This window comes from Fringilla coelebs (genome assembly GCF_963513975.1).
Source record: "Fringilla coelebs genome assembly, chromosome: 2".
Taxonomy (NCBI): Eukaryota; Metazoa; Chordata; class Aves; order Passeriformes; family Fringillidae; genus Fringilla; species Fringilla coelebs.
In genome coordinates, this window is record NC_140029.1 from 31,855,433 (window position 1) to 31,878,033 (window position 22,601).

General features: G+C 36.9%; 1 protein-coding gene across 2 annotated transcripts in view; it reads right to left on the minus strand.

The window, feature by feature from the left end:
- TMEM131 (transmembrane protein 131) overlaps positions 1-22,601 on the minus strand; it is a 93,502-nt gene that overhangs the window by 9,568 nt on the left and 61,333 nt on the right. For both annotated transcript variants that reach the window (XM_084223631.1, XM_084223632.1), the window contains exons 14-33: positions 22,119-22,272; positions 21,847-22,017; positions 21,465-21,575; positions 21,251-21,385; positions 20,727-20,831; positions 19,326-19,412; positions 16,101-16,253; positions 15,872-15,947; positions 15,652-15,769; positions 14,014-14,152; positions 13,810-13,919; positions 13,363-13,429; positions 12,281-12,432; positions 10,848-10,990; positions 9,545-9,731; positions 8,289-8,474; positions 6,182-6,340; positions 4,995-5,590; positions 1,718-1,893; positions 409-536 (exon numbers count right to left, since the gene is read on the minus strand). In XM_084223631.1, the coding sequence (XP_084079757.1) occupies positions 409-536; positions 1,718-1,893; positions 4,995-5,590; positions 6,182-6,340; positions 8,289-8,474; positions 9,545-9,731; positions 10,848-10,990; positions 12,281-12,432; positions 13,363-13,429; positions 13,810-13,919; positions 14,014-14,152; positions 15,652-15,769; positions 15,872-15,947; positions 16,101-16,253; positions 19,326-19,412; positions 20,727-20,831; positions 21,251-21,385; positions 21,465-21,575; positions 21,847-22,017; positions 22,119-22,272 (3,153 nt within the window). The remainder of the gene's footprint in view (positions 1-408; positions 537-1,717; positions 1,894-4,994; positions 5,591-6,181; positions 6,341-8,288; positions 8,475-9,544; positions 9,732-10,847; positions 10,991-12,280; positions 12,433-13,362; positions 13,430-13,809; positions 13,920-14,013; positions 14,153-15,651; positions 15,770-15,871; positions 15,948-16,100; positions 16,254-19,325; positions 19,413-20,726; positions 20,832-21,250; positions 21,386-21,464; positions 21,576-21,846; positions 22,018-22,118; positions 22,273-22,601) is intronic.

Sequence of the window (22,601 nt, forward strand, 5' to 3'; positions counted from 1 at the left end):
CCAAGACTAACCTTACTCTATGATATGATGAAAAAGGAACTGAGGCCACAGTTTCCCAAGGGCAGCTAAAGGCACTCACATTAATGCTGATTCCGTGTGCTGTCCCTAGATGCATTAAGCCCACTTTTTGTATGCAATACCTGTTATAAAAACCTTAACATCGCTTTGCCTGATTTTCATCACTGGATTTAGCTCTTGCTTATGTGCTGTGTTTCCATTAACTAATTTATTTTTTGCAAGCTTCAGATATTCCCTGACATCAGGAAGGAAGAGGAAGCTGCTCAAAGGTACCTATTGTTGGCGCTTGCCAAACTGGCAGCTACAACAGTCAAATACAGATATTTTTATCAATCCATCTTCCCTTTAAACATGATACTTTCCCTACTAAACAGCCTTCATTATGCTTACCTGGTTTTCACATCTACAGGGATTTCTTTCTTGATACTTGTAAGCACTTTTTTGGTTTTCTGTTTTACTGGGACTATTTCATTTTCAGGTTTTTCTGCTATAACTTTTCCCTTTTGTTTCTCAGGTTCCTATAAAAGACATAACATCACATTAATAAGCATAAAAAGCAAAGTCCCTCTTGCATCAGAACACACATAAAGAGGGCAGAGGAAAGAATGCTGTTGGAAAACATGAGCATTTTTTCAGTATTTAAAGTATTTTTTCATGACTTAATAAGTTTGCCTATAAAATATTGTTTCTATTTTTTCTATTTTGAGAAGCAGAAATGGAAATACAAATTAATGAGTTTCAAGGAGATCTGATGTTTGAAAATACACAGCTCCCTTGGCCACGGCCTCCGAGTCTATTTAATATGATGCTAGCTCTGTACTGAGACCTTTACTGCATCTGCTGCATGCAATCCAGGCCACCTAAAGCACACTTTTCAACAAAGCAAATAATATGAGCAACTTCACCATTCAATTTATTATTTTCTTTAACCACACTTCTAAGAATTTCTAAATACAAGTATATTCTCAAATACCCATCCTGAAAATAACAGTAACTTTCAAGTGACAACTTTCTAAACTGTAACATTTAAAATATATCCCATGGATTTCTTTTCTCCCACAGCTATAATCCCTGTCTTTTACAAAGTTAAAATTTAAGATATCAAAATTTAGGATTGGTTTTCTTCCCTTTGGAATTACCTCTCCTTTGTCAGAGTTTGCTTTAGGACAAAATGTCTATGACAATCCAACCACTACACAAATTATAGACATTAGTTTATTACCTTGGAGCATGTGAACCGAATAAGTTAAGCAAAGGCAGGGGTATTGTATAAGGCAATTAAGTTAACTATGTGCTGACAAGTTACCACCATCGATCTGAGCCTTTATAACTGGCAAAAGACATGATTTAGCATGCACGTTAATTACTGAATGAAATTAGCATCCACACTTTGGCATTTTATTCTGCAAATAAAACAGGCCAGCAGATAATCACACAATGCTGCTGACAGCTGCTGGCTAATTCAAGCCACAGTCACCTGGGCATTTTTAGTCCTGAGACTACAGGGCTCAAGCATGTTCACACTCAGAGGTGCAGATCTGATGCAGTGAAGGCAAGAATTGGGAAAGGTGCTTTTTAATTAACACTCTTCCTTTATTAGGTATTACATGAGGATGGTGTGGGGAAGAGAGACCGTGTCCCTATTCCAACAGGTGACACACAGCCATACAAGGGCCTCCTTTTCTCAGCAGTGTCGTACCTCTTTGAGAAGTGGCTCTGTATCTGGGTTGGAGGTTTCTGTTGTGGTTGAAGAACTGTCATCATCTGCCAAGGAATCCTTTAGCTCATCCTCCTGTGGCTTTCCTTTCCCTCTTCTGTCCTTTTCTTCCCGCTTCTTCTGTGGCTTAGCCTTGCGCTGAATTGTTTTCCCTTTTCCTAGAAAGATATGGATGCTTCAGATGCTCAGCAGCAATGCTCAGACAGGAGAGTTCCCTTTGTTTCAGAGGCTACCCCATGTGATTAAGCCTCTGAAGTTTGCTGTTATGACACACTAACCACTTTTGCTCCTGTCCACCAAATGGGAGCAAAAGAACCCGAATGACCACCACATTTATGCTCCTGAGCTGTGTCCCCATTGCCTCTCTGTGGATGTGGGCACCTGGTTGCCTATAATTCCTTTCTGCTCTGTTCCTGGCATTCTTTTTAAACACCATAGAATCCAATTTGACAGTTTAACCACATAACATTAGATTTAAGCATACATTTCTGAGGACACCAAAAGCTCTGTCATCCAAACAAATGAAGAACAGAAATTATCAGCATGCTTGTCAGTTGAAAAAAACCCCAACAAAACACAAAACAACTTGAAATAAGACTAGTGTGGACAAGAAAAATCACTAACAGTATTTGTCTAGCAAAGAGGTAAAAAACCCAAATGACCAAAACCTGAAAATCTCACACCCAAGTATACTTTCTCCTCCTGACATATTTTATACCTTCAGAGTGGACTGTTCTCAATACAAAGTAACTATGCATGTGTGTTCAGTCTTCATGAGATTACCATCACCTGCTGCTGTACTCTCACAGGATTTGAGCTTTCACAACAGTCTTATGTCTTCCTAGCTGTAGTATGTGCCTTTACTCATGGGATCCTTCTTGAGATACTGCTCTTCAAAATAAGCACTCTCATTTATGAGCCACAGAGTGCCTACACACAGCCTCCTGGATGAATTTAATTGTTCACTCAGATAAAGACTCAAGTAACCTGTGCTAAATAACTGGATTCTGCCTCTTCTGGAATTTGTACTAGCTCAAGCTGGAACTGAGACTGGAAGCACAGACAGCTGTTATATTTCATTTGGCAAAATGGTTAAGTTTGTACCAAACCAGAAATTTGCCTTCGGTATTTAGGTAAAGACCAGATACATATCCTTCAAACTTTGCCTTCAAACTTTGTTTTTTAAGACATAAGTATCAGCGTTTTCAGTATCTAGGACAACAAAAATATTGGAGATAAAAATATTCTTTTTAGCGTGAATGCAAATACAAGTAGATCTTCCTATGAACATTTTTTCAAGGTTGGCTTCCAGCATACTGGGGGCATTTTGGCTGAGCCTCATAAGACCTTGTTCCAAAATTTGCTTGAAATGTAATCTACATTCAGCATTGCTAAACAGTTTAATGTTCATAATTAGAAAATCTATGTAAAATGTTATTATGACATTAAAATGTAACATAAAGCAGCTGTTTCACAAAAATCTAATGCAGCCTCCACTGCAGTCTGCTAGGATCCAAGCATTAGGAAGCTGAAACAGAAGACTATATAAGAGCGGTTCTGCACAGGGTCTTATGACAGAGAGTTTTAGTCCAGAAGCTGCTGCTTCTGCAAGTTTGTGATTAGCTCTAAATACTTATCTAAAGACAAATACTCATGTGTGCATGTAGGTGCAAATAGATTATGGAACTTCCCCTATGGTTTTATGTTTTTACTTTTTAAAGAGGACCAATGGAAATGAGCACACTACATAATCTGGAGTGGGAATATGCTTATGAAATCAAACTTGGTGATCTCCACATACTGCATGCAGCTGCATCACAAAAAGCTCTCAAGAGCAAGAGCTGCTTCCTTCTTAGGGGGAGCTAGAAATGGAAGATGCACTCCAAAGTGCTTTCAGGTGTGCAGTACACGGACTGGATCAATCTACTGCACACCCATGTATGTATGTTCATATGTAACCCCTGAGAATGTTGCATCCTCACAGACACTTTGCTTTCCAGAGCTTCAACATTGCACTGTTTGCCATTATGGACACCCTCCATGAAACCTCCCTGACATCACATCACTTTCTGGAGTCCTATTTAGCCTTTATGGAATGAATATCTGACACACTGATGGCAGTTCTCTTAATTCTCCCAACCACCTATCACTTAAAACTAAAAACATAACAGCCTAGAAACAGAGTAGTATATTTCAGTGTGACACCAAAACCTCTCACCACTTCAGAGTCTCTACTTTCAAAGTCCAAACACATCCTAACATCCACTCTGAACTAATTAAGAACTTTCTACTCATTACCACCTAAGAGAGTGAAGCCTTTGCCTTTGGTGAGGCACAATCTTACAGATGTTGCAGCGTTTATATGCCTCCCCATGATTAATTTTCTTAACCTTACCTCTAATAAGCAACACAGAGCCATTTTACAAGTGTTGGTAGCAAAAAATGAAAAATTGTTTAGAAATAAACATATTAACACTAAATAATCATATAACTCTGGCATGTAATTGAAATTGCTAATGCAAAAATCATAATCAGAAATCCTATTTCAAGAAGTGTTCATAAGAAGGCAATAACTGATATAATTTCAAAAGTCTAAACATATCTAATGTATGAAATTCAATTCATTATTTTGAGCACTACACAACTGGAAAGATGGATAAACAAGTCCAACTCAATTCTAGCCTCATCCAAAAATGAATGTAATGTATAGACACAGGTGCCTTATATTAATCTGTTGACCACCTGACATTAAGGATTTTCTGCAACTGCAAGTCTGGGCATGAAGAATTCCATTCCCCAACAATACCACAGGGGCTCTTTACCCATCTGTCCCTCTCTTCACCTCCTCCCTTTCTCCCTGCCTCACTTTTCACAATACACTAGGACAGCTTCTTTTCTCCCTCCTCAACCCTGAGCTTCAAGCTCAAATGATGGAGGTGCGAGGGACAGATGCCAACCCAAAGGCAAAAGAGTAACACCAAAAAGCATTTTTCTTTTTTGGAGAATCAAGTGTCTAGATATTCACAACTGCTTTCATCCAAACATGCCACCATTTTTGCAGGAAGAATGAGAAGCTAGCACTGCACAGCAAACTTCACTGCCATAAGGTAAAAGAAGTGCTCAAGACACAGGGACACAGCACAGGCAGGGAACCACAGAGAAGCACTCCCTTCCCAACCTACAAAAACATTTATAGTTGATTAAATCTTGTCCTGTAGTTTACACAGGGAGTCATCCCATTAAAACAGAATTGTATTACCTTTGTTTTTTGCTAGAGGAGATGGGGGCTGTTCTGTAAACACATCAGGGGAAGGGGATTCTGGGTGGTCAAAGTCTTTTTCCATAGTTTCTATGAGCCCAGTGAGATCTGAATCCTCCGAGCTGTGCCTTCTGCTGCTGGCACATTCGCCGTGAGGCGGGCTGAGAAGTGGGAGCTGTGGCAAAGCACTTTCAGTCTGCTGCTCTTGCTGCTGGGGCCCAGATGCTGGGGGCTGCTGGAGGGGCTGCTCTGCCAAAGCTGGTGCCTGTTGCTGCATCAGCTGCTGGTTCTGCCTCGTCCCCTTGGCTCTTTTGCCTGCGGCATGAGTCTGAGCTGTGGCACCAGAATCCAAGGTAAAGGGGCCTGTTCTGTTTACTGACTGCATGGAAGCTGCTTGTGCTGAAGTCCTGTTAGGTATACTTGAATTGGTTTTGGATTTGATGTTTTCAACATCAGGTGCATTTCTATTGCTGTGAAGGTGTGCTGTTGCATTGCATTGCTTATGATTCCCTGCACCGGATCGCGAAGACGAACTGCCTGCTCCATAAATTCCTCTGGACGAACTGTGATTAGAATCCGATCCAAGTGTATTCAAGCTGGAAGAGTAACACATGTTTAAACATACTTTGCAGTGTTTCCATTCTTCACCATGAAAAGAGAATCACTATATCCAAAAGAAGCCTTGGACTATTCTATTCTTGGCATACAGCCAGCAAAAATGCCTAAAACTGGTTTGGCAAGTCAGTAGCCCTTACCATTTTCTGTTCACTCGCCTGTTGTACACAGGACAAAAACACAGTAAAATGAATGTTGATATATATGATGGAGGGAACACTGAAAGGAGATGATCTTTCTTAACTTAAGACACCTAAGGTAGGAACTTCTGGCCTGTAATTTCTTTGCAGTCTATACATTTCATTTTTGAGAATATTAACAAGAAACTTGGCAGGGTTTGGTTTCTGGTTGATTTCTTTTTTTTTCCTTCCCTTTTTTTCCCCCAAAAGAAGAATATTCTTCACAATCACAAAGTTCATCTTTTCATCCAAGCCATCTTTTTACAAGCAACTGTGGAGATATCTTTATTAATTTACCTGCTCTACAGAGCAGTATTACTAACTGACCTGGTAACTAAAGAAGCAAAGAAATAAATGGCAAAAGTACCACAAGAAGCCCAAACATTTACTTACTTTCCATCAGATGAAATTCCAACTATTCTCCTGAGATCAAGTGGCCTTCCCATATCAAAGGGAGGATTTGAGGCCTCAAAGGACAAGCGTCTTCTAAATGGCTCCCAAATTCCTTGAGCTTCTAGATAGGCTGTTCCAATTACCAAGAGAAAGAGTACACTGCAGAGAAGAAAGGTAGCCATCTAAGAATTTGTTTCTTAGTTTTGAGCATTTAAAAACTAATGACTCTAATCACACAGGACAAAAGGTTTGTATCCTGTACTGAAAATACTAAAAATTACATCCAAACCAAAATTTGGTCTGACAGAAACATAACATACACAAGACTGACATGATAAGAAAAACAGCAGCACTGAGAATGGGAGCTAGATGCAAGCCTGACACGCAGTTGCCAAGTGTATTAATCCAAAAGAAAAAAAAGTTGGCCTTCAAAACCTGGAGCCACATCATGTAACTATTCAAAGCAACAGTGATTTAGGGCAGGCAATAATAAACACCACCTTATCAAATTAAAAAACATGGACCATACAAACTCCTAGTGTTCAGTCCTAGAAATTAAGGACAGCTTTGCAGTGACATGGATGAGTTATTTTAGCGGCAACTAGCAAACACATGGCATCCTAAAAGTTAAAGGCAGGTTATGCACAGGAATCTTGGAATATTATAAAATATATCAGAACTCCTCTCTAGTTTGCTGCTAAGAAGCATTTTTGTATTTTTAGAAAAAAGACATAGTAAGGGAAGGGATTAGTATTCTCTATTCTTTGTAAAGTCTAACTAACAAATACAGCACATATAAAATTATCCAAGCAAACTACACTTATGAGCTGACAAACATTACTCTGTCAAGGAATTAAAACCAAACTCAGTCTATGCACTTCTAGCACATATATAGAAGAAAACCACATAAGTACTCACTCAGCACTTTTAAGTAATGCAGTGTTAGTGACGACACAAAATTTCCTCAGTAACATAAATTTTCCTCTTACTTTGGAAAACGCGGTTTCCTCACTAAACACTGCATTACTTAGGAAAGTGCTGAAGAGTCAAAAAAGACAATGAAGTGGGCTGTAACTTTATCTTCTCTATTTCTTTTGTTAATCCCTACAACGAAAGACAGCCTAAGTGAAAATTTGCAAAATAGAAGAGCCAGTAACTTACTGTAGGGGAAGAAAAAAGAATAGGACATGTATGTGATAATGCTTTGGATTTGCAGCACACAGAAAGACCAGTTTTCTTCAGAGGTATTTACAGCACCAATACATTTCACACTAAGATATAAGCTTAACACTAAGAAAACAGCATTTGTTGCTTCTGATAAGTAAAAACTCCTACTGATAAGTTTCTATGCTAGGGTTTTCTCTGCACAAAAGCAGTGGGGTAAAGTGTCTCACATCCAAGAGGTGAGCAGGGACACAGGGTTTATAACTCTTGATTTCAAATAAAGATAGGTACAGGTTAGACTATGAAAATGGTGGCATTTTCAGCTCATAATTCAATAAGGTACAATTAGCACATGTCTGTTTGCTGAGGAAAAAAGTGCATTAATATCCTACTATGAAACCTGTGAGTGTACAGTGTGACAAACAATGTCCTTCAGGTTCTCAGAAATCCCATTATTAGTATCACCAGTTGTCTGTCACATTACAAGCAGCAGCAAAGTTAAATTCATCCTAGGCATCTGCTAAGCTCATTGCAGTCACTGCCTTATCTCTCTAAAGCACAATACTGCAGAAGGATGCTTACATTTCTACAGGAATTCACTGCTATCAGTGCTTTAATACCCAATACGTCCCAAGTTTGGCTTATTTATCAGAACCCCTACAGATTATCAGGGCTAAGAGGAATATATATCTCACCTAAGGAAATAGGTTCAAGCAAGAAGTGTATTATTTCGTCCTTGGTTTGACAGAAAGTCAGTACTCCTTTGCCTTAAACAGCTCTCACTCAATCTATAGGAGTGTTTATCAATTTGATCTCCTTTTACCCTCTTTTTAGTGTACAATAATTACAGCATGTGCTGAATACCCACGTGCCTCTGTGTAACCCATATTTGAGCAGTGGCAGCTCGTGCCCATAGAGCAGTAAGAACAAACACACACACAACCTCATTATTCCTGAGATGATTATGTACAGTGCCAGTTCCCAGTTGGGCCTGGGCAGTGCTTCAGCACATGCTGCCAACATGTGATATGGAAGCGATGCATTCAAGATAAATACAAATTCAGAGCCTCCCGCAGTGATGAATTTTAATTCACGTATAACTCTGGAAGCAGTGAAATCTGGTGTAAACCTGGAAACAACATAAAGCACATCAGAACTTTTCATAGGAACAGCACAAAAGTTTGAGGGAATTTTTATAACTCATAAATTATAAATTAAAAAACTTGTAATTCAACTCCATTGATTACCAGACAGCCTAGGAATACTTGTCTATCTTTCAAATACTTCAAGATGGGTTTGAATATGTTCATTAACACCTATGCTTAACACATCTGATTCTAGATTACTCCTGAGGTACCATATGAAGTTATAATACCTGACAATAAGGTTTTATAACACCTGTTAATAAAAGCTATGAATGCAGTAAAAATGTAACAGCAGGTCTAGTAAGTAACGGTACCAGCTACTGTGTGAGCTATAAATTTTTTAAACACTTCACCTTTGAGTCACAGACCTGACTTTTCAAAAACATCACCACTATATCACAGCCTCATCACAAACTAAGATTGTGCAGAAATACTACTGAAATACTATTTCACTGCACAATATTTCATACATCCACTTGCAGACCAGAAGAAACTTATGAACTTTTTAGATACCATTTTCTGAATAGTTAACTTTACAACAAAGCACTGTTAAAAGATCAGTGTTTGGTGCAGAGACTTTTTACAATAAAAAATTATAGAACTACACAATCATTGTCATTAAGGCAACAGAAGAAATATTCAAGACTAAAATACCGTGCATTACAATAAAAATCCTTCGACTGAAAGCTCTCTTCTACATACTGCAATGCACCAAATCCATATGTAGGTCTAGGTCCCATGTGCATTCACAAGTTAAATGAGGGAAATTTATATAATCTCAAATAGTAACATTATTCCAACACAGCAAGTTATACTTACTGGACAGTAATAGAAGTAATACTATGTCAGTCACAAAAACATGGTAAAATTAAAAATAAAATAGTGTTTGCAAGAAGAGAGAAAAATATCATAGTTGCATAACACTGTACAAAACCCCTATACACTCAAGAAGTCAGAAAAAAGCCCTCAGAATTTAACCAAGAGAGTTTTCCTCTGAAACAAAATTAAAATTCCAAATGTAACGCTCCATTTAGATGTAAGAAAAACCACTTACAATATGACAATGTCTTTAGAGGCATTGGCACTTAGTGCAAATTCCTGACAGTTAACTACTTTAAATCCATATCCTTCACATGTGTAGCCACTGATTTCCATAGTTTTCACATTAATCTGCAGCTGCCCTGTATTTTCCACTTTAAACGTTCTTCTGAGTGTGAAATTCGGTTCTTTATATTTCATTTCTAGAAACAAACAGCAGTGGTTAGTGTTATGCTAAGCAGATATCCTTCAGTATATTCATATTTTACAGCAGAAGAGAGTTCTGTCGGTATTACAGCAGAAGGGAGCCTAGCAAGGTCCATGGAAATTAACTTGTAGGAACATATCTCTGCAGCCAGATTCCCATCACTGTCAAGGTAGGGCACTTGTACAATTCCAGAGCCCTCTAACTCATCACAGAACAAACACAAGCCCCCTAGCCTCTGACAACACTGCTGCCCCACAAAGAAATCACCTAAGTTGCAAAGCTCTTTGATGTACTGCCTAATGTTGTGGTATTCTGTGAACAATCCCAGCAAGAGAAGAATTAAAACAGGTTTTTTTGTTTCTTTTTTGGTTTGTCTTAAAAAAAATACATGGCTTAACTACATATATCTTATTAGCAAAAAAAAAATCCCTAACCACAACAGGTAAAAGGCAATGACTAAGCTTTACTTCAAGTTTTCTTACTCACCCCTCACAAAAAGCAGAATAATCTCAGATAATAATTAACATGGCACTTAGAAATGTCTGGAAAACTGCGAAGTAGCAAAGCAGATTTTAATATCAGATAGAACTAAAACTCTTTTACCAGTTTCTTAGGTAATATAGGTACTTTTAGCTCTCCTCTCAGAAGCAAGCCTGAGGCTACAGAGCAGAAAAACTCGCTCGGATCTCTGAGTAGAATCCGAGTTCCTTAATTTTCATCAAGGAACATGCCCAACCTTTTTTCCCCAATGGTTATGTGCTTAAAGATTATGAAGGCATGAAGAAAAGAAGTACACAGGAAGTTACACCCATGATCCAATTTGTATTAAATGTAGGAACTAGAGATTTTGCTAGTAAATATGCAAAAATCTTTACCTCCTCTGTCTTGAATTTAAGTGGACAAAGAGCTTCTGTTTTATTTCCTAGTTCTCACATTAAAACAAAAACCATAATATATTTTGTATTCTGCCTAAATAAAGTAGCAATTTTAATGTATTTAAAGGAGTTGAATTTCTGGGTCACTATAAGAGGGGGAAAATATTTCCACACATGTCAAGTTTTACACATTGAATACGACTTCTGTTCAGCATATTAGCTCAAGAAGTACTCACTTTCTGAACAGTCTTTTAATAATGCTTCTGTGATTTTAAAGCGTAAAGAACTTCCTGGACCAGGAGGTTTGCCTGCAACCTTCAAGCTCTCAGTTGTTCCTTGTCCTTGTACCATTATGGCATCTACTACAGTCAAATTATTTCTGTGGGAAAAAAAATGGGTGAGGTGAAACATTCATAAAAGCTTCTCCATAGAATATGAGTCTATATCCCAAATCTGGAGAACAAATATCCTGTTCAAATAGCTGCTCCACAGCTAACTCCCCACATTATGGAAGTAAACAGCAGGGGTCTCAAAGGTAGTGTTTGCAAGACAAAACCCTAAGAAATCACAACATAACATATAAATACAAACTCCAGTGAAATACTAGTTAAAATCTGTATCTCTTACTAAGGTATCACACCTGACACAAAAGTGAACTCAATACTCTTTATTGGAAAGACTGAACTTGCACTGTAGCTTTATCTTGCAAAGGGCATCTCTAACCAGAGACCCTTCTTTCAAGACAGTGTAGAATGTATTTCAAAAATCAAGTCTTCATGTGTTGGTGGGTGAGAGGCTAGACATGACCCAGCAATGCACACTCACAGCCCAGAAAGCCAATCACACCCTGGGCTGCATACAAAGCAGCATGGGCAGCAGGGTGAGGGAGGGATTCTGCCCCTCTACTCTGCTCTGGTGAGACCCTGCCAGGAGTGCTGTGTCCAGCTCTGGGGTCCCAGCACAGCAAGCACATGGACCTGTTGGAACAAGTCCAGACAAGAGGCACCAAGACGACCAAAGGCATGGAGCACCTCTGCTATGAGGAGAGGCTGAGAGAATTGGGATTATTCAGCCTGGAGAAGAGAAAGTTTCCTGGTGACCATACAGGAGCTCCACTTCTTAAAGGGAGCCTGTGAGAAAGATGGGGACAGATTTTTTAATAGGCCCTATAGTGACAGGAAAAGGAGTGATGGTTTTAAAACTAAAACGGGATAGATTCAGATTAGATATAGGGAGAAAAATATTTTACAATGAGGGTACTGAAACAACGGAACAGATTGCCCAGAGAGGTTGTAGATGCCCCATCCCTGGAAACATTCAGGATCAAACAGACCTTTGAGAGACCTTTGAGAAACCTGAAGATGTCCCTGGTATTGCAGGGGGGGTTGGATTAATGACTTTTAAAGGTCTCTCCCAAAACAAGCCCTTCTGTGATTCTGTGGCAAGTATAACAGTGGCTTATATATTTATATCACTGAATATAAATGAATACATATTCATATATGTATTTTAAGACATGCCACAACTACATTAAATCTCTTACAGACACATAGGATTCTACAATTATTCTTGTAAAAGCAATACTTTCTTGACAGCTGATCATAAGTATGATATTATATATAAAGAGAAAAACAGAAAAACTCACACTTATTTCAGCAATACCTCTTACCTGATAACAATCAATGATGAAACAGTTTTATTAAGAGCTGGAGTGAACTTTACTTTGACAGACTTTCTCTCACCAGGTTTTAATATTAGACTTAAAATGGAATGACGAGCCAGGCCCTTTGTAAGTCCCACAGTGGTCTGTAGTGGTTGGACCTTAAGAGGGTGGGAAAAACAAAGCAAGGCTTTAAAAAATAAGACATTTTTACCTGTATTTGATAGAAAGGGCATTATTTTAGCTAGAAAATTGGTCTTGTTCTAAAAAAGGACACTACTCAATGACATAGTCTGTTTTTTTTAACCAGAAACTCTGATAGCACAGGAATTTCCCTACTTATTAGTAACTGCTTGCGTTAATGGAGAAGCAGAACAACACAACAAAAGAGAACTGAGCTAAACTTCACCCATGTAGATTCATAAAGCTCTAGTGGAAGAAACAGATCAGAAGTTCTTAAATATATATTTTGAACACTAAATTAGTATCAAACCATTATGGAATATTTTTTTCTCCTCAGAATTTTCCATCGTTAAGCAAACAAAATAGAAGAACTACTCAAAGAAGTGGATTTTGCAAAGTTTGCCATTTGTCTTGAGACACTGAATAAGCATCAAATGGTAATCTAAAACAAACTGCAAATGGAGGGGAAAAATCAGATAAAAAAGGTAGTGCTTAGGATGTGGATGACATGCTCTGTATGAAAATGCACACACTTAAAAGTAGACCACAATACTCAAATCACTTAAAAGAATCAACCAAAGCAATGGAATAATCAATTTTTTGCTCATTTTAGAACTAGTAACCACTATGCTGAAGAAAAATAATCCTGCCAGTGAGAGAATGAGAAAATGCAGTTTTCCTGTAACTTCCACAGTTGTAATATAATGGAAGCATATAGAAAAAGTGTCCCTTTATTAGTTACATTTGAAAAAATGTCTTTTCCCACTTTCCTGATATCCAACAGAAACTGTATTTATATTACATTTTCCACACTAATAACTAAACTTGAAGACATGTATGACTGAACTCTTACTAAAACATTAAAATACCTGAATTTAAAATGGCCAAGAATGTATTGAAATACTTACACAATTTCTGAAGACCTGGAACTCTAGAGTCCTCTGATTGAAATTAGCTGGTTTAGTCAAATTAAACCTGAAATGAAATTGCAATTTTTTTTCTTTCTCACAGATCCAGGAAGTTAATGACATACTTGCATTTATGGATTTTAGCACAAATCAAGTACCTATGGTAGCCCAATATGCATCTGAAAGCACCACTTGATTTTAGTTTCTTATTTCCCCCCTGTTGTACATCAAGTTCAGGAAGAAATATAAATACATTTTAGCCCAGTAAAAAATACAGATGTGTGTTCAATGGCAATAGATTCAGTTCTCAACTGGCCTAATGATTCAAATTCTAGAGGTGGCCAATATGAGCTACCAACACAACTGCCATATCATGCATTCATTCCTTGTAAAATGCATTTTCTCTGCCCAGTGAGTACAGCCCAAGGACTGCACAACAACACTTACCGTTCCAACAGCTTATCAACAAAAGTGGATGGGTTAGAATACAGAGCAACTGGAACAAACTGAACATACACAGGAGCATCAGCTGGATTTTCTAGAAAAATTTCTTCTTCCTATTCAGAAAGAATTTTTTAATGAGTTTACATTACCATTAATGTAGAATTAGAAATATCTGTTTAAATGATACTATCACTAAAAAAAACTTACTGATGAGCTGTTTGTGTTGGTAAGAGGGAAGTTTAGATGGCGTGGTGAACTAAGGATGGAAGGCCACGACATTTCTGCTGTAATTTTCAACCTAACATTCTTCTGAAGATCTGTGTCCACTTCAAATACAGCATTCAGTCTGGAGAAAGTTACAAAACTCACTTTTACGTTTTGCAGGAACAAATTTGACACTATCACTGAGATTCAAATCAGTAAGAAAAAGAACCCAAAATCTATTTGATCATTTGCAAAGGTACAAACAGGAAAGGAAAGACTTCAATATAGCATCCACAATCCAGAAAATGTATTTTGCCTGCATAGGTACAGTAAATCAGTACATCCACTCTAAATGCAATGGATGCACAGACTGTGTGCCTGCACCTCTGTCAAATAAACCTAAAGCAAATCTGAACAAGTCATGCTCGGTGCTAGCTGCTATTTCCATCGGTGAATGAAGTTCTTTGCTATTAAACAACCTCCACAACAGACTTGGGTCCCTTTCTCCTACAAGCTCTCCAGCATGAACTGAAACTAAACCAAAAGCACTGAGCTCTCCAGTCAGGAAAAGAGACAAGATACTAGGCTTCAAACCCAGAGAAATATTTTGGAGAAATTCCAAACGTCCAAGTCACAATACCTCCCTTTTCAGAAGTTCTCTCTCCTTTCCCTGAATGATCCTTTGGACAGCTGGATAACTTTAGCTCTCTTTAAAAGTATTAAATACTTTAAAATATATTATAATAAATAGTATTAAAGCATTGTATATTCAAGTTAGAACTACACCTTATTCAGAACTAATCTTTAGCATTCTTTACTGTTCTCTTACTGTAGGGGATAGAACATTCTTGAAAGTTACTGGTGTGGCTAAATAGAGGATTCTGTTTAGATCAGATTTTCTCAGGAGTTAACAATATATCACCATTATAACACAGAACTGACAAGGGGGGAATGATTTTGTTATTCCGTTTAGTTGCATACAGACATTTTGTTTCTTCACATGCCGTTTTTGAAAGGGTAATCTGGATGCTATCAACACAAAAGACACACACACTCTTGCTGTTTATGTTAACTCATGTCCCTTGGAGATTAAATCAACTTTATGTATGAGAAGGCAGATAGTTAAAAGGTATATAGCAGTCTACAGAGTTTAACTTTTCTAAATATTAAGTAACAACCATTAATCTTTCTCAAGGTAAAATAGCAGAAAATTTTGTAATTCACTGAAATGCAAAAATCCTGGTATGGTAATAACAGAAAACCTATGAAATCTTAAAAGGAATATTGAGGATACTGTTTTAAAACAGTTTAAGCAGGGATACCAACCAACCAGTATAATCTGGTTTTGGAAATTTTTGCAGAGTAGAGACTGCCTTGCTGTTACAATCTCGTCAAGAACTCCAGGAACTCAGTGAATACTAACTTTCAATGTTTTCTTTAATTTGGGGAAAATTATTACTGTTTTTTAACTTTTAAAATGCTCACTTTAAAGGTTTTGCAGAGAAAGCCAAGCAATTCCCTCTTGGCCCCCTCTCAAAGAGCACAGAAATATTAAGAAGCTTTGTATTCTATAAGAGCACACATATAACGGAATTATTACTGACTTAAGGCCCGAGCAAACAACAGGAATAAAATGCTTACCTATGGCTTGAGTTCTCCTTTATTTCTGTCCATTCTTTGAATAAATTCTCATGCAAATCCCAGTCAGAATCCCATGCATCTTCTTGCATTGCTATACTGTGCTGAACTTTAGATTCCGCTGTAGGAAATGATGTGTTTTTATAAATCTTCAAGTAAAATCATTACTTAAGGAGAAAACTTTTTAAAAATTATGTTCATTATAAAGTTGAAATTTACTTACATTTAGATAGAAAAGGCAATCCTACATAACAATGATCTCCACACTGTAAACCAGGATCAAAATAAATATTTGCAATCTGCAAAACATGTAAGAGCTGATCAATTAAACTGCACAGTAAATCTAACAACCAAAGAAAAAAGAAGGAAGATTTCTGTTGAACACAGAAACTTAACATATGCTATGTAGAAAAGAGAACTTATAAATGTTTAGAAATAAGACATAAACAAACCTTTGATTTTTTTCCTGGTTCTAAATCTTCTTTATTACTTCTTAGCCTCTTATAATAAAACCTTACATCTTCTGACAGGGACCTTATGTGTTGTATTTTCACTTTCTGAGAAAAGGAGTTCATAATGTTCAAGCTCTGGTGAACTACTTTCCCCTAAGGAAAATAAAAGGAAAAAAGTCTGTAGGATATGCATTTTTCCCTAGCATATGTATCTACTTATGCAGACTGGCAAAGACCACAGCACTGCTGAAATGTTAAATTGCAATTTTAACTACACTACCTTAAAGAAATGCCATTTAAAACACTTCAAGAGAGTAAGTTTCTGTGAAGTTGTATTTTTTACTCCATCTGCTTCCAAACACAGTTTGCCCTTCTTTGAAAATTAAGAACACCTGAAGTATCTTGGAAGGGCTTGGACAACAGCTCTCTTTAATGAAATCATGATAAAAAAATATCCGAAGAGGAAAGGCAAGAGAAAACTTCAGTTTGCTGAGCCTCCTATTACTAAAGGGAAACAGTCTTTTTGTAAAAGATCACTGCTAGCAACTAGAAATAGTAATTAGTCACTAAGAATTAGAAATAATCTGAAAGAAAGAGTAAAGGGAAGCTACAATTACAAAAACTACAGGTGACAGAGGCCTTTTAAAACCCTCCTTCCTGCTCCCAAATGCAATTAAGACACAACACACCAAAACTACATTTAAGAAGAAAACAGGAAGTTTTTTCCCCACACCTTTACAGCCTGCCTGCTTTTCTGAGTCAAACATTATTTCACCTTTTAAGCATAGAAAATGTAGTTTAATTGCCATGATCCTTACAAAGCTCAAGCTCTACCCTGCCTCAGTTGTAAATCAATGATTCTGTAGTCATGTTTTACATCTTACCTCAACACTCAACCCTGGTAGGTATAGAGGAAACAAACAACAGAAACGAAAGCAGATACAATTGCAGCTCAGGACTGGTGGGGAGACTTCGCATTTATGTTAAAAAAAAAATCAGTTCAAACAAATAAAAATACCCAAGGCTATCTTTTAATGAACATGTTCTTCTTGTTCCCCTTAAATCAATACTTCAAACTTTTAAAAAAATAAATCTAAGTTTACAGGGAGACATGGGAGAGGTCTTTTGCAGGTTCAAAATTTGCCTGTGGCCTCAGGAAACAGTCACATATTGCAACAGTCTCAACAGTAGTAATGGCAGAGGGAAAGAAACTACAAGAATAAATCCTTATCAGTACAGTCCTGTTAAACTGAATTAGGAGGTATGTCTAAGCTTCATCTGTGGATTCCTATGAATAACAAACTGTCATCAATGGGACAAAGTACAAGGTTTGTTTAAGTGTCTAGGACAAATAAATAGTATTTTACTAAGACCTTTACACAGCATTTAGACATAAAACAACAGACAAGGGGAAAAAATTGTTCAGCAGTAATAAGAAAAACAGAACAATGCCATTTAGCATAGAGGTCCTCAAAGATGAGCTTTGATCAGGGGAGAGTTGAGAGGCAGCACTGTGAGGCAAAGATGACACTATGAAGCAGAAGTCAACAGAGCTAAGATTTGTTTAAATCAAGATGCTGACCTTTACAAGGCCTGTACACACTGTCAGTGTATTGCTGACAACCTTCAACAGAATGCCAGAAATCACACTTAGGTACAAATACTCTAAAACTATAAACAGACAGACAGCTCTGGGAACCAGGCAGCTGCAGGAGAATTACATCCTAACTATGAACTGAAAAGCATGTGTTACTAAAATAGTAGCACCTAGTTATTCCTGGATGGTGTAGCTGTCAAGTTTCTCCACCAAACACTGAAACAAAAAGAACTGATGCTATTTTAGGCTTATTTTCCTAAGTAATAGAGGCATTACAGAAGAACTAAATGTTAGAGTTAGCATGCATTCAGTGAGCATAAGCTTAGTTTGAAATTATTCCAAGAAAAGTAAAAGTAAAAATTTTATTGTTTCAAATATAAAAAGAGCTGAGTGATCAACTAATGGAAGTAGAAAGTGAAGCTGACTGCTCTGAAAAGCTTGGGGCTTGAACACAGTATACTCCATAATTTTGTCAAAGGTGATAATTATATCTGAAGCTGTACTCCCAAACAAAATGCAGGAGGCCAAAGATCCCCTGAAAGAATAATTGTCTGAAAACATTCTTAGAGAAAGCATGAAGACAATAAAAATCCCAATAATCTAGAGAAGAGAAAGAATGATTATAGCAAGGAATCTATGCCTGAGAAACACAAGTGCTATAAGTAGTATTTGCCCAAACAAAATAAAGCAAAAGGAAATAAACAAAATGAACAAACAAAACCCCCACACCCCCCAAAAAAAATTGCAAAACCAAAGCAAAAAATCACAAACAAACAAAACAGAGGCCCCCCCAAAAATCAAGCTGACAAGACTGTGGGCATATTACTATGAAATACTGAGAAGTTCTTTAAACATTTCAGCTCAAACAAACTCAAAGGAAATTATAAAAAAATTACTTCTTTATGGTCCAACATAGAACAAAATATTTTTATGTGGCACTCAGAAAGGGAAATTCTTCACATGAATTGTTCATAATCATCATAATAATGATTTCTAATAATTCTAGTAGATTCAGATAGAGAATGAAGAAACTGCCTTATGTCCAGCGAATGAAAGGGAAGTGGATTTTTAAGCTGTTTTAACTTATGAAAAGCTTATGAAGCAGGTCATAATGAAGTTTTAGATGTGGCACTCAGTGTAATAAGCATCCATATAATGGTGAGGGTGTCTAGTAAAAAACCAAAATAGATCTTAAAGATAAAAAACAACTAGTGATCTTTGCAACTGTAGGCATGACTGTTTGACCTCAAGAGTAGCAAAAGACTTCAGAAGAATTTGTGACACAGGAGATCAGAAGGAAGATGGAATATGTGGCAATTGCAGCAAACATTCACTGAAGTCCTGCTGACTGATCTATCCTCCTCTGATAAGATCTATCCCATTACATGTGTATTCAAAGATCCCACTCAAGTCAGATGTTGAGGAAATGTAGGGACAACTCATGCTTGGAACACATAGTGGAAAAATCCCAAACAACCCCCAAAATAATGACAAACTGATCATAACAGTTCAGTAGCTCAAACTCTCCAGCAATTTAACATAGAATTCAGGACAGTGGTCTCCCTTGAAAATAGCATATAAAGGAAAAACACAGCAAGTAAACATTTAATTCTCTCCAACTCTCTTACCGGAAATGAAGGTGGAAGAAAAACATGTTTTGGAGAGCAGGTCAATGAGCCTACAGCAATCACAGCCTTCACTGGTATAGTTAAAATCTGGACCAAAAAAAAAAAAAAAAAAACCCAAAGAAAAATTTAGAAAAAAACCCCTTATATTTCCAGCCTTTAAATGCCTCTTCCACTTTTAAATTGCATAGAATAACAAAACCCTGAAGTTCTACAATTAATGTAGTCTAGGATTATATAGGTATTTAAAACATGGAGACATGAATCAAGATTTCAACCCATCATCATATTCTGAATAGTTACTGCATACTGTCAGGAAACACTCCTTAACTCAGCTGTCCTCAGTTCTCTTCTACATGGAACAGAAAAGCATACTGAAAATGTAAGCTCCTCAATAGGATATTATATAGGTCTCACTTGAATGGGGCTCACTTTGTTGGAAAACAGGAGAGTAACATCTTTAAAGTAACTGAGGGAAGAAGATACACCCAACTGCTCAAAACATGGTGTTATTATAACACCTTGAGACACACATTGAAAAAGTAGCTGAAAGGGATGGCAATGAGATTCAAGTACCAATACAAGTAAAATAACTTGTAACAAGCAAGAAAATAAAATGTTTCAGAATCTGTAGCTGAAGGGTCACATACATGTGTGGATATACTACAACAAAGCTTGACATCTCCAATAACTAGCAGAATTTGGGAATTTCTCATTTTCTGTTGCTTCATCAGAACCACACAATCAGTGATATAATTTCCTGACCTCATAAGCACAGAGTCACGTTTGGGGTTTTTTTCCATATATCACACAAAGATATTAAACACAGATTGCATTATTCATTAGACTCTATCTCCTGCAAAAACAAGGCACATGAAGTTGAGGCAACCAGTTGTTCTCTCCCATAATAATCAGTGCAAGGATTTTGTTTCATCAACTGCCAGCAAACTGCAGTATGGTTTAGTGGGCATGGTGGTGTCCAGTCTTTTTAAACCTTAATGATTCTATGACTCTCCAAAACAGCTTTCACATTGCATTTTGACAAAAATGGCAGATATTACAGCTTTGTTTCAGTAACTGATAATGTATGGAGAAGCCCATTGTCAGAGCATGACATGCCCCAAGATCCATGCATTGATGCTTTGAGGATGTCATGTCCCTGAAGAACCCAAATTGCAAAGCATTAGGTCAGATTTAAATGGATATTTCTGAAAGCTGAACAAAAATCATAATAACAGCATAAGCAACATTCCTGTTGTATGATGCAGGGTTAACTTGCAAAGATAACCGGAACTCTGGAGGTTCCCTTCCAACCTCAACTCGTGCTACAGTCTGTCCACTAATACAACACTTAGACTAAACAGATCTTTTGGGCAACACCCATTTATTATACAATAAATATACCTCATAATCTGTCGTGATTTGTACAGCTCCATCATGAATTCCTTCAAGTTCCTTCGCTACTAGATTTACTCTGAACACAGCATAATAGCCTGATGCGAGTATCACCTGTAAATGGTAGAAAAGTCACCAATGTATTCCATTAAACACAAAGAAATTTCACAAAAACCAGACTCAAAATTCATTTAAAACTACTGTCAGTGATAAACAATGAATTCATATACGTAAGTGACTAACACAAAAATTATCTATTCCCTGGTGGTGATAAATTTCCACTCATCCCAGATAAACAGCAAGCATCATCTGAGGGTATCAAGATTGGCTAGGTTTGGAAAGGGTAAATATAATGCTGCTCCTTCAAATAAATTTAGGAAGCCTACATGCTTTATCATACTCAAGTTCAGACAAAAATTAAGAATACTTATCTCTCCTCTGCCAAAATGAAACTGAAAGAACTTGCAGAGGTTTGTCTCTTTTCTCCCCTCCTGTATCTAGCTTTAAAGGAATGGATTCAAAGATTTACTTACTGAAGACTGATCAGATGCAGTAGCATTTTGTAGTTCGTGGTGGTTTGCAATTATTGTTGTTCTGTTTCCCTTTTCAGTTGTTAGAAGTTCTACAGCCAAACCATCCCCTATAATATGCCAACTTTTTATAGCCAGCTTAAAAAGAACAAAAGTACTGTTTTCAGTAACAACACTGATGTAAATTTTTTAAAAGATAAACTAAAAATATCCTCACCTCTATTGGATTGCTGTTGATGACTGCAAATAAAATGCTGGTAGCTTCTGTTGCACTCAATATGCCAAAATCTATAAATCGCTCCTCCGTTTTTGGAGACAGTACAAAGTACTAGAAAAATTGATAAAAGTATTTTAGCATGAGCAAAATAAAAAGTGTGCTCAAACTCTAAGCTCATTAAAAATCACATTAATAATTTTAATACAACACTACCATGACAATCTCAAAATTCTACATTAATAAACTTCCTATGTAAAACTAAAGACTTTAGGGGAACAAAAAAGAATTTTTCAGCAGACACCAAAGCAGAATATAGAATTAAAGAGTCCTATGAAGTCTGGCTCTAATTAGAAAGAAGTTACCAGAAAAAGAAAATACTTACATCTAGAAATCCTGTGTATGCTCGGACAGGTAGGTGAAATTTAGAAGCATTGGTGATAAGTAGGATATTATTATCTATGTGAACAGTTGATGTGGAAGGCATAAAAAGAAGTGTAAAAATATATCTTGATTCATTGGGTGGAATTAAGACTGGTTTACTGAAGTTCTGGACCTAGAGCAGTGAACAATGAAGACCAAAGTTACAACTGATCAAAGTGAATCACATTTAAGCATTTACTAATAGGTAAAAGCATTCACTGAAAAGGGACTTACTTTAAACATTGGTTTTGCTTCTTCTGGTAACACAACATCATGTATAAGGACTGCAAAGCTGAATGTGTTTGTTAGATAGATCAGTCTTTCCACAGAATCAGCAGCACTGTCACGGATGTGAAAGAGTGTGGCAGCATGATCAAAGCCTAAATAACTATTAAAAGAAAACAGAGTAAAGAAAATAAATATTTTCCTCAAAGTGTTTTCCTTACACAAAGAAAAGAATTCATTATTTCAAACTAAAAGGTTTATACCCCACTGCATGCTGAAACTATATTATCAGCACTACAGGGACATCAATAACTAAGTAATTCAAGTAAGAAAAGAAAACATGTAATTGAGAATAAGAGAGGGACTAAAAGGAAGTGTTGAAGTATTAAGAAAATTTGCAAATCATGTGTATTTTTTATTAGCCAAATCATGTGTCTGCAGCACAAAATTTAGCACAAACTAAACAACGTTTAGTTTGTTGGCCATTAAAAT